At 41.6% G+C, this 12,209-nt stretch overlaps 1 protein-coding gene across 3 annotated transcripts in view; it reads right to left on the minus strand.

The window, feature by feature from the left end:
- Positions 1-7,027: 7,027 nt before the first annotated feature.
- tnfsf18 (TNF superfamily member 18) overlaps positions 7,028-12,209 on the minus strand; it is a 29,215-nt gene continuing 24,033 nt past the window's right edge. For 2 of the 3 annotated variants that reach the window (XM_036938848.1, XM_021625964.2), the window contains 2 exons: positions 8,875-8,941; positions 7,028-8,760 (listed from right to left, as the gene is read on the minus strand). In XM_036938848.1, the coding sequence (XP_036794743.1) occupies positions 8,405-8,760; positions 8,875-8,941 (423 nt within the window). In that variant the 3' untranslated portion in view covers positions 7,028-8,404. The remainder of the gene's footprint in view (positions 8,761-8,874; positions 8,942-12,209) is intronic. The other variant, XM_036938849.1, reaches the window with a different exon arrangement.

Here is a 12,209-nt window from a genome sequence, read left to right on the forward strand (position 1 = left end):
GCATTTCACTGTAAGGTATACCTGTATTCGTGACAAATAAAATTTGAGTTGACTGTCATTTCTCTTTGCTTATTTGAGCTGTTCTTGCTATAATATGGACTTTGGTCTTTTACCAAATAGGGCTATATTCTGTATACAAACTCTACCTTGTCACAACACAACTGACTGGCTTAAACACATTAAGAAGGGAATACATTCCAAAAAAATCACTTTTAACAAGGCACACCGGTTAATTCAAATTCAATCCAGGTGACTACCTCATTAAGCTGGTTGAGAGAATCCCAAGAGTGTGCAAAGCTGTCATCAAGGCAAAGGGTGGCTACTTTGAAAAATCTCAAATATAAAATATATTTTGATTAGTTTAACACTTTTTTGGTTACTACATGATTCCATATGTGTTATTTCATAGTTTTGATGTCTTCACTATTATTCTACAATGTAGAAAATAGTAAAAATAAAGAAAAACTCTTGAATGAGTAGGTGTATTCACATTTTTGACTGGTACTGTATATGTTCATACAAAACTTTCAATCACTCATTCACATACACTCACATACACTTTTTTATAGTCCTGAGAACATCTTTGTGTCTTTGTCTTGCTCTTTCCTCTCACCTCTATCCTATTCTAAGAAGCAGCTCTTTGAGGTCTCCCCGGGTGCAGGCGTGTGTTGTATATTAGTAAACTGAAGAGGAAGTGGAGGTGGGGGTTCTGGGTGCTGGCTGGGGGCGATGCAAGCAGCTCAGTATATCTGTTGTTTCGCTGATTCATGGCCTTTCTCTCTCTGGAAGTTTCCAACCCATGTACTGGGGACAAGTACATTTACGAACCAAGTAGGGTGCGTGTGAAGGGGGGTAGATGAGCAGCTAATATGATATTGAACCCATCCCCCTCAGTAATCATCTCTACAATGATCCAAATGTTTGTTTAATCAAACACACTTGTGTCACTGTTCTGGTATGAACTTGGCTGGTGTTTCTACAGGTCAAATTTCAATCATAAGAATGTCTAATTCTGTGAACATAAAGTCCCAAATGGCATCACATTCCCTATCTAGTGCACTACTTTTGACCATAGGGCTCTGGTCAAAAATAGTGCACTATATATAGAAAATAGGGTGTGATTTTGGACACATACTGACTTAGGCCTCAGTTTAAACAGCATGTTGAGACATGTCATAATGTTACAGTGTACAGGTGTACGACAGGTGTCCATACTTGAGTCATCACCACATCTTCAACCTTCAGTGGTCTAACCATGCCCTGTAACTCTGTGGTAGAGATGGAAAGACAGAGATGACTGCATGAGATGCAGTTGGATTTTCCAGTTCTTACTGTTCTTGACTTCTTATCCTGTCCTTAATGGCTCATCTAAGCATGTTGAAAATGTAGGCCTGTAGCAGCCATTTAATTTGAAGTCATCAACCAACCATGAAGTGGAACATTTATGAAGGATTGTCTATACAATAGGCCTATAGCAGTTTGAAGAGGCAACACGTTCAGATTTGTCCGTGAGTTTAATGGATTATGTGTTTCCTACAACCTTTGGAAATACCTGGGTTGAGAAAGGTCTTGTGTTGAGTAATGTCAGTGAGAAATGTTGTGAGACCCCAGAGAATAAATGTGGTCCTACTTAAAGCTAAACACTGCTCCCTGGTGTCTCCTTCAAATACATCAGCATCTTATTCTATATGGAACCAAACAGAGACTGGATTGTTGTATCCAATTTGTGTTGGCACATATTCCATTTGAGTTAATATGTACAGTAAAATATATTTATTTTGTTAAATATGAACAAAGAAGTAATGCACATTGATTGCATATTGAGGTACCTAACCCTAATATGGTTCAGGGGCGCTGTACTATTTGGGCTGACCCAGTAAAACAACACATTTCACTGCACCTATCCTGTGAATGCGACAATTAAAAATAAAACAACTGTGTGTGTGTGTGTGTGTGTGTGTGGGGGGGGGGGGTCCCAACTTTGAACATTTCACTTGAAACTACTGCTAACTTTCAAAATAAAGGAAACACTAACATGCCTTAATAGCACTAAGTGTCTTAATAGGACGTTGGACCACCACAAGCTGCTAAAGCCGCCAGAACAGCTTCAATGTGCCTAGACATAGTGTCTGAAACTCTGCTGGAGGGATGCCACACCATTCTTCCACAAGAAATTCCGTTATTTGGTGTTCTGTTGATGGTGGTGGAAAACGCTTTCTCAGGCGCTGCTCCAGAATCTCCATAAGTGTTCAATTGGATTGAGATCTGGTGACTGACACACACACACACTCACTCACACACACACACACACACACACACACACACACACACACACACACACACACACACACACACACACACACACACACACACACACACACACACTTTAAATCTCCATATGCACTTTAAGACCCCTCTTTCAAAGTCACTGGGCTCTCTTTGTCTAGCCAGGGTATCCAAAACAATGTTCCACTAGGCATTTTATACATGACCCTAAGCATGATGGGATGTTTTAATTGCTTACCTAACTCAGGAACCACCTGTGTGGAAGCACCTGCTTTCAATATACTTTGTATCCCTCATTTACTCCAGTGTTCCCTTTACTTTGTCAGTTACCTATACATGCCATGATGAATGTGTTCCACACTGTTAGATATATATGTGAGTATCATTTCACAGTTGGGTTGCATGATTTCATATGCTCTCTCCAGAAACATTGTCACGCGAACTATGAATTCTGGATAATCATATTTGTATGTTTCAATATCATTTTCCATTGACTGGGAGAGACAGAGCGTTAGAAAGAAAGAGCATTAGAAAGAAAAAGAGAGAGAGATAGAAAAAGAGAAAGAGAGAGAGATAAGAGAAAATAAACATTTTGAGGAAACGGTCATGATGACGTCTTAGTGTGTGGAAATAAGAAGCAGAGGCAACGCGGACTGCATCCGTACTGAAACACACAAAACACTCTCTCTCTCGTGTGGACTTGCCCATACCTCCTGTCTTTAACCTCACATCTGGCAGTGGAAAGTCATCACATTAAGAAACGTGGTCTAGGCTTCCTCATGAAACCTCTCCAAGGAGTGGGTGGATGCAAGTCTCTGTTCTCTGTTTACGTGGGACAGCATTCTGGATAAACTCAGAGCGTAATCGGAATCTGTGGTTTTAACAGCTAATGTTACAATGATTAGAAAGATGTAAGGTTATCGTTGAAATGGAGAAAACAAAAAAAAATGAAAGCCCCAACGACTGGAAAAAATGTGTGTTGTGTCTGGGTTGTGATGAGTCATGCTGTGCTACACAACACTTTCTCTCCCTACTGCAAGGATATAAGTAGATAATATCACTGATTTGATATGTTGTGTGATACCACTGTGACAGTTTACAATATAAGCCAATATAAGATCTTCTTTACTTAGCTCTCAGCCTCTGGAGGGTCTGTTCCTCAACAGCATAGTTAAAGGGAGGGCCCTTGAATGTGTTATTCAACCAACGTGTGGGGGACACACTGTAAGGACCTCCTACTTTCACTTGATCTCTGGGGTCTCATGGTTCAGTAAGTCACACAACTATACAGATGTAGGATCTTAATTTGAGCCAGTTGGTTACAGCAGGAAAATAATCCCTTAGCACCAGGAAATGTGAATTATTATGTGTTTTATAATTAATAGACATTTTTGTAGGGGTACAGTGCATTCGGAAAGAATTCAGACCCCTTGACTTTTTCCACATTTTGTTACGTTACAACCTTATTCTAAAATTGATTAAATAAAATGCTTGTCTCATCAATCTACACACATACACATACACACACATACCCCATAATGACAGAGCGAAAACAGGTTTTTAGAAATTTCAGAAAATGTATTAATAATACAGAAATACCGTATTTACACAAGTATTCAGACCCTTTGCTATGAGACTCATCATTCTTCAATGGAAGAAGTTTGGAACCACCAAGCCTCTTCCTAGAGCTAGCCACCCGACCAAACTGAGCAATCTGGGGAGAAGGGCCTTCTTCAGGGAGGTGACCAAGAACCCGATGATCACTCTGACAGAGCTACAGAAGGACAACCATCTATGCAGCACTCCACCAAGCACACCTTTATGGTAGAGTGGCCAGACGGAAGCCAATCTTCAGTAAAAGGCACATGACAGCCCACTTGGAGTTTGCCAAAAGGCACCTAAAGACTCTCAGACCATGAAAAACAAGAGTGTCTGGTCTGATGAAACCAAGATTGAACTATTTGGCCTGAATGCCATGCGTTACATCTGGAGGGATCCTGGCACCATCCCTACGGTGAAGCATGGTGGTGGCAGCATCATGCTGTGGGGATGTTTTTCAGTGGCAGGCACTGTGAAACTAGTCAGGATCGAGGGAAATATGAACAGAGCAAAGTACAGAGAGATTCCTGATGAAAACCTGCTCAGGACCTCAGACTGGGACGAAAGTTCACCTTCCAACAGGACAATGACCCTAAGCACACAGCCAAGACAACGCGGATTCAAGGAGCCAGAGACTGGACTTGAATCCGATCAAACGTCTCTGGAGAGACCTGAAAATAGATGTGCACCGATGCTCTCCATCCAACCTGACAGAGCCTGAGAGAATCTGCAGAGAATAATGGGAGAAACTCCCCAAATACAGGTGTGCCAAGCTTGTAGCATCATACCCAAGAAGACTCGAGGCTGTAATCACTGCCAAAGGTGCTTCAGCAAAGTACTGAGTAAAGGGACTGAATGCGTGAGTTGGGTGGATTTTCGATGTTAGTTTTTCTATGATTTTCTATTTCTGTGTTTGGCCTGGTATGGTTCTCAATCAGAGGCAGCAGTCAATCGTTGTCCCTGATTGAGAACCATATTTAGGTAGCCTGTTTTTCCACCTGGGTTTCGTGGTTGTTTGTTTTCAGTCTGTGTGTCTACACCAGACAGAACTGTTCCAGGTGTTTCTTTGTTGTTTTGTTATTCAGTGTTAAATTTTCATTAAATAAGATGAACACTTACCACGCTCCGCTTTGGTCCTCACTTTCTTCCCACGACAGCCGTTACAGAACCACCCACCACCAAAGGACCAAGCAGCGTGGTAACGGGCAGCAGCAGCAGCGATCGCAGGACTCCTGGACATGGGAGGAGATTCTGGATGGCAAGGGACCCTGGGCACAGGCTGGAGAATATTGCCGCCCCAAGGCTGAGCTGGAGGCAGCGAAAGCGGAGAGGCGGCGGTATGAGGAGGCAGCACGGCGGCGTGGTTGGAAGCCTGAGAGGCAGCCCCAAAGATTTCTTGGGGGGGCACACGGGGAGTGTGGCTAAGTCAGGTAGGAGACCTGAGCCAACTCCCCGTGCTTACCGTGGAGAGAGAGGGACCGGGCAGGCACCGTGTTATGCCGTGAGGCGCACGGTGTCCCCGGTGTGTGTGCATAGCCCGGTGCGGTACATTGCAGCGCCTCGTATCGGCCGGTCTAGAGTGGGCATCGAGGCAGGTGCCATGAAGCCGGCTCAGCCCAACTGGTCTCCAGTGCGTCTCCTCGGGCCGGTGTACATGGCACCAGCCCTACGCATGGGGTCCCCGGTTCGCCAGCACACATCAGTCAGCCAGGAGCTGCCGGAGCCGTCAGTCAGCCAGGAGCTTGTTTGTTGTTTGTTGTTTTGTTATTCAGTGTTCAATTTTCATTAAATACGATGAACACTTACAACGCTGCGCTTTGGTCCTCACCTTCTTCCCACGACAGCTGTTACAGGAAAAACAATTTCATCAATTTTAGAATGAGGCTGTGATGTAACAAAATGTGGAAAAAGTCAAGGGGTCTGAATACTTTCTGAATGCGCTGTAGATACAGTTTTCTTAATGGAAAATCAAGTCTGAAATATCAGTGTAGAAATTACAAACTTTAGAAGCCTTTTTAAACCTCAAATACACAAGTTATTCTGCAACAGGGGGATCAAATGATGATCCTACATCTGTAGTTCGATATGACCCTTATTTCACTGTGTTGGTAATGATTCACAACTGGTGGTTTCACATCTGTTTATAATAGCTCTCACCCCCCACAGCGTTGGTATGACACAATTAGACTTAAATCTATTTGTGCTTTATTTTTATATAATTTCCCAACATGTCATGATTTAGTCCTAATTTCTGTCATTTTGACTTCAACAAACAATATTTGAAGGTGAAATAAAAGCCATATACAAGTCAATTATTCTACTTCATTTATTTGTTTGGAGAAAAAAAAAATCCACTGCTTTCTTAATATAATAGATTACATTCATGTTTCCCAGTGGGAACTTCACTTGTGGAATTTGTAACAACGTACATTTTATCCTAGTTTATTTGGCGCTATAAAGTAGGTTTCCATCCAATTTGCGTTAGATTTTCATGCTAATATTCTAAAATCTGCTAAAAAGGTATGTGCATTCCCCCGCCAGGGATGTTTCCATCAAACATACTTTTTTATGTGCTTTGGCAAAGTGGGTGGGATTATATCCTGCCTGTTTGGCCCTGTCCGGGGATATCATCGGATGGGGCCACAGTGTCTCCTGACCCCTCCTGTCTCAGCCTCCAGTATTTATGCTGCAGTAGTTTATGTGTCAGGGGGCTAGGGTCAGTCTCTTATATCTGGAGTACTTCTCCTGTTTTATCGGGTGTCCTGTGTGAATTTAAGTATGCTCTCTCTAATTCTCTCTTTCTCTCTTTCTTTCTTTCTCTCTCTCTCTCAGAGGACCTGTCCCAGACCTGCTGTTTTCAACTCTCTAGAGACAGCAGGAGTGGTAGAGATACTCTTAATGATCGGCTATGAAAAGCCAACTAACATTTACTCCTGAGGTGCTGACTTGTTGCACCCTCAACAACTACTGTGATTATTATTATTTATGAACATTTGAACATCTTGGCCATGTTCTGTTATAATCTCCACCCAGCACAGCCAAAAGAGGACTGGCCACCCCTCATAGCCTGGTTCCTCTCTAGGTTTCTTCCTAGGTTTTGGCCTTTCTAGGGAATTTTTCCTAGCCACCGTGCTTCTACACCTGCATTGCTTGCTGTTTGGGGTTTTAGGCTGGGTTTCTGTACAGCACTTTGAGATATCAGCTGATGTAAGAAGGGCTATATAAATACATTTGATTTGAGATACAGTGCGGTTGGCTACCAACATAATGCGATTATTGGATAAGAGCAATATTATTTGTATTTGTCAAAAGGCAGCCAAGAATCGATCATCATCGCCAGAAGAAGACCCTCGATATTTATTGAAAAGTTATTGAAAAGTTCATCATAATGCATTTAATCTGTAGCCAATAAACTGCATGCTTTCCCGAGTCATAGTGGCATGACTCCAAGTTTACTTCGACATGGTGGTTATTACATCAATATTTGGGCATGAAGGTGTTTTACCGACACAAAAAGATCCCACCTTTTGTCTACATTTGGAAGGTTTACCGAAACATTTTCTGTTTCCATCAGGCCTGTCATTAAATGTTTTACCTGACGTACTTTACTGGCATAAAACGTCTGAATGGAAACCTGGTTAGTGACATACATTCATTGATTATCTCTACATCTCATCCTACAACATACTCAACATGTCCTTCAAAATAGATATAGAAAATAAATAATAAGAAAATAATAATAAGATAATATTGTAATAAGACATAAATAGGTAAAAAAACAAATATTTTAAATACAAAGCAATACGCAAATATTAAAGTAAACATTAAAGATATGTTGATACTGTGCATTCTCTCAACAACCCTGTGCACAAGACTTGATAAGACAATCCCCTCATTCATAGCTTAAAAAACAATATTTACTGGAAAAACATACTAACTATAATCCTGAGCGATAAAAACAATGCTGCTTCATCCAAGAGAGAAACATGCTAAAGTAACAGTACAACCCATAACCCATGATGACCAATACTTTTAAACATATTTTCCAACATTACAAGACACATTATTATATTACCTTTTTAATCCCCCTTCCCTGCAGGAGGCCTTTTGCATTTTGATAGGCCCTCATTGAAAATAAGAATTTGTTCTTAACTGATTTGCCTAGTTAAATAACGGTTAATAAAAATCTAATTAAAAAATCAGTAGAATTCTGGAAAGAAAATCCTTGCAGCTCAAAACAGGTTGGAAGGCTAGGTAGAGGATAAAGGAGTGGAATAATCTTCTGTGATGAGCAGGGAGTCGGACTGAATCAGTTTCAGTCAAATACACGGTGTCTCCCACATGATCTTCCCCACTACTCCATCTCTCTCTGACAGGTGGTGGGATGATTGGTTGATCCCAGTTAACTCCAGATCCCCAGGATCTATTCAATCAACCCCTACCAAATGACTTCCAGATCTAGCCCCCAGCATGTGTCTATGAAGACAGGAGTGTCTATATCCAATAGAATCTACAAATATCATTTTGGACCTATGATGCCCAGGTATGTGGCGGTGTAGGTGGTGTTGATCCTGGCACCAGGGGAGACAGTGACTGTGAGGGTGTCAGAGGCTGCTAGATCCACAGCCCTGCCCAGGAACCCTGTGCTGAGGGAGGTGTTGGTCATCCTTACTTCCAGCAGGACTTGGTTGGGCTTGTTCACTCTCACTATGTGCTGTCCAGACACCTCTGGTGTCTCCAGAGTAACCTGAAGATACAGGAAGTAACAACCATCCTGGTTGATGGTCAGGGATCCGCCCTTTAGGGAGACAAAATTATTTGCCTTGGACTGCGTCTTCCACTTGATCCCACTTCTCTCCACCGAGACATCATTATCTGTGGATGATAAATTGAAAACTGGCATCAGTAATGTGGCTAGAATTGGAATATAAATTAAATTGTGACTATATCTAAAAATTCAAAGAGACTGAACTTTCTAAGAACTCTCACCATCTATACCTGTGGGTTCAAAGGTGATCATTTGCCATGGCACTCTTTGTGGCTCCAGGGGTATGCTCTGTGAAGACAGAAATAACTTGTCATTAGTCACTGATCTCTCTACTCATTGAAGTAATGGTGGGCATCCAAGCATCACAAATCAAATCCTAACAGTAAAACAAAGAAGGGTTGTGGTCAATTCCATTTAAATTCCAGTCAATTCAAAAGTCATTTTCATTGAAAAGCACTGAAGATAATTGGAACTGGAATTTGAATTTCAGTGTACTTCCTGAATTGACTGGAATTGAAATATAATTAACCCCAACCCTGGAACAAAGTATGATCTTCAAACTATCATTTTTATCTGTGACAGGGTACGAACTACAGCTGTTGTCTATGTTCCCCTGGGGACCCTGTTTAGGGAAGCACAGGCAGGAAAGTATAAAAGCAACCCTCATGTAGAAAAGGCCCATGGAGATGGTGGAATACTCCTTTAATTCATTGCCATTTACTCAGCTGGGCCGGGAGCGCTTTAATTAGGTCAGGTGGAAATGTCCGACAGATCTCAACTCCATAAAAGGAGGAAATTGCCATCGCCTGATCTCGCTGCTTTCTCTTCCTTAAGTTCTGTGCGTCCATGAATCCACGTAAATCCACCGACTATGTTACCTTTCATCTGAATTATCTGTGGCGATCGGGAGAGTGGGCCATTCAGTTACTGTTAATAGTTATTACCGCGGAGCGCGGCTTGGAGCGCAGCTTCAAACATATTGTGTAATGTGAATTGTCAATGATCACGGCCCTACGGATCCTCATAGGCCAATTATGCAATCGATATGGTTCATATGTATTGACATTAATTATATGTACACATGAAGACAATTGAAAGGGTTGAAATGAGAAACGTCATTGTTTGCTAACTGATTGACTTTGATAATGGGGATTATAGATTGGATAACCATTCACTGTTTGTATTCTTTCATGATTTATGATAAATAGTTACGAGCCTAAATGACTCGCGGATGATTACTATTGACTTAATGAACTGAACTGTTGAACTCCCTAACTTATGTTAATAATGAATGATCTGATTTGATCTTTGATTATGAATTTGATTGGATACATGTTTTTTGTTTCCTTTGTGATGCAGCACAGACTACTCAGTAAATATACCACTTTATGGTTAAAGGAATTCCTGCCTCAGTCTCATCCATTCCTCTGTCACCTGACACGTGACCACCTGTTCACCTTCACTGTCAGTCATCCTACCTGTCCAGCTACCCACACAGATTCCACTAATCTTTCACCTCAGTATCTGCAGAGACCGAAGAGGAAGTGAAACACCCAACTTGCTGGGCATGGGGGCATGGGTTGATGAAAGTCAATGAACTAAGTAGACAAGACCAGACCAGCCTAAGCTGCCATTGCATTGGTGTCAATAGTAAATGGCTTGAGTGGAGGAAATGGCGACTGTGCTTGAACCTGAAAGTGCGGCAAGTGAAGTGCGTGACAGTGAATGGAAATTGTGAAATCAAAGAATGGAACAAAATTATCAAAAGTTGTAGTAGAAGACAACGACCGGTCCAATAATGCATTTCTTATTGAACTGAGTTTTTTGGACAAGGAGATTCATTTGGGAAATCCATTAGTAATATCGAGGACTGTGAATAAAGCAGTGGGAAAGGTGAATTCAATCAAGGTGACTAGAAGTGGCCTTGTTTGTGTTGATGAAGAACAGAATAAATGCCTGCCAAAGGAGTTATAGCTGGAGTCTGTGCATGAGTACCTTAGTCAAAAATCCCAGGAGTGGTCAGTGCACGTCACCTGACCCATATGGTAAATGGAAGGAAGGAGAAAAGCCTATCAATATTATTGTTGTTTGAGGAGACTCTACCTGAATATGTGAAGATTGGATACAGTATGTGAGGTACATGGTGAGAGCATTTGTGTCCAAACCATTACAGTGTGGAATTTGTAAAGGACATGGTTACGTGTCAAATGTTTGCAGATGGGAGAAGTATAGTATTGAAGAATCTGTCAATGGAAAGTGTTGCAACTGTGGTGGGGATCATTCTCCGGACTTCCTTGCATGCCCTGTTAGGGTGAAAGAGGTTGAGGTGCCAAGAATCAGGGCTGGCAGCAGATTTCTTATGTGGATCTCTTATGTGGAGTCAGTGAAGAGTTGAAGGAGCAAGAGGCAACAGTGTTGAAGATATGGAGGTGGATGCATTCCAACCAGTTGCTAGTGTTTTAAGTCAATTGAGTGATCTGGATACACTCATGGTGAAGAAAGTGGATTTTGTGGCATTTATAGCCACAGTGACTAAGTGTCTAAGAAGTCCAAGAAGCTGGACATCATTATATCTGCAGCTGAGAAGTTGTTGGGGCTCCAGGACTTCATGGCAGAAGCACTGCAAGGACTATTGTTGCTAGTAAATGTCCTGCCCTCACAGGAGTCTTTATAGCCTGTGTAGGGACCTGATTGGAATTTTGTTTTTTTACAGAAAAGCAGATTGATTTTGTTTAGTTAACTTATTTTTTGATAGATTGTAAGATATTTGATTTATTTTTACCCACATTATTTCCTTTTTGGGGATCCTTATTATTCACCTGCACAGTAGCAGGCGGAATGCACATCACATCAAATTGTTGCGAACGCCATTGTACCATAGTTCACTCAGGCCATTCTTCTTCTATCTTAATTTATCCACCAGTTTTGGTATTTGTTCAAGAGAGCTTTTTGTCCCTGAAGAGAATTTGGAGATGTTGTACTGTATTGATGCTGAGCAAGTTCATGTTTGAGGGCAACCATTTTGAGAACCATGCTGATTTTTTTTAAAGAGTTTGGGGTGAGGTCAAATGTGCTCTGAAGGTGTGTTTGTTACATTATCTGTATATATATATATATATTTTAAATGTTATCTTTATTTAACTAGGCAAGTCAGTTAAAAACAAATTCTTATTTTCAATGACGGCCTAGGAACAGTGGGTTAACTGCCTGTTCAGCGGCAGAACGACAGATTTGTACCTTGTCCGCTTGAACTTGCAACCTTCTGTTTGCTAGTCCAACGCTCTAACCACTAGGCTACCCTGCCGCCCCATGCTGATATACAGTACCAGTCAAAGGTTTGGACACCTACTCATTCAAGGGTTGACTATTTTCTACATAGAAGAATAATGGTGATGACATCAACACTAAATTTGATCAGCATATCGATTGCGCAACCAGGGGTGGAAAGACCTTGGACCATTGTTACTCTAACTTCCGCGACGCATATAAGGCCCTGCCCCGCCCCCCTTTCGGAAAAGCTGACCACGACTCCATTTTGTTGATCCCTGCCTACAGA

Source organism: Oncorhynchus mykiss, chromosome 12, assembly GCF_013265735.2.
Source record: "Oncorhynchus mykiss isolate Arlee chromosome 12, USDA_OmykA_1.1, whole genome shotgun sequence".
NCBI classification, from domain to species: Eukaryota; Metazoa; Chordata; class Actinopteri; order Salmoniformes; family Salmonidae; genus Oncorhynchus; species Oncorhynchus mykiss.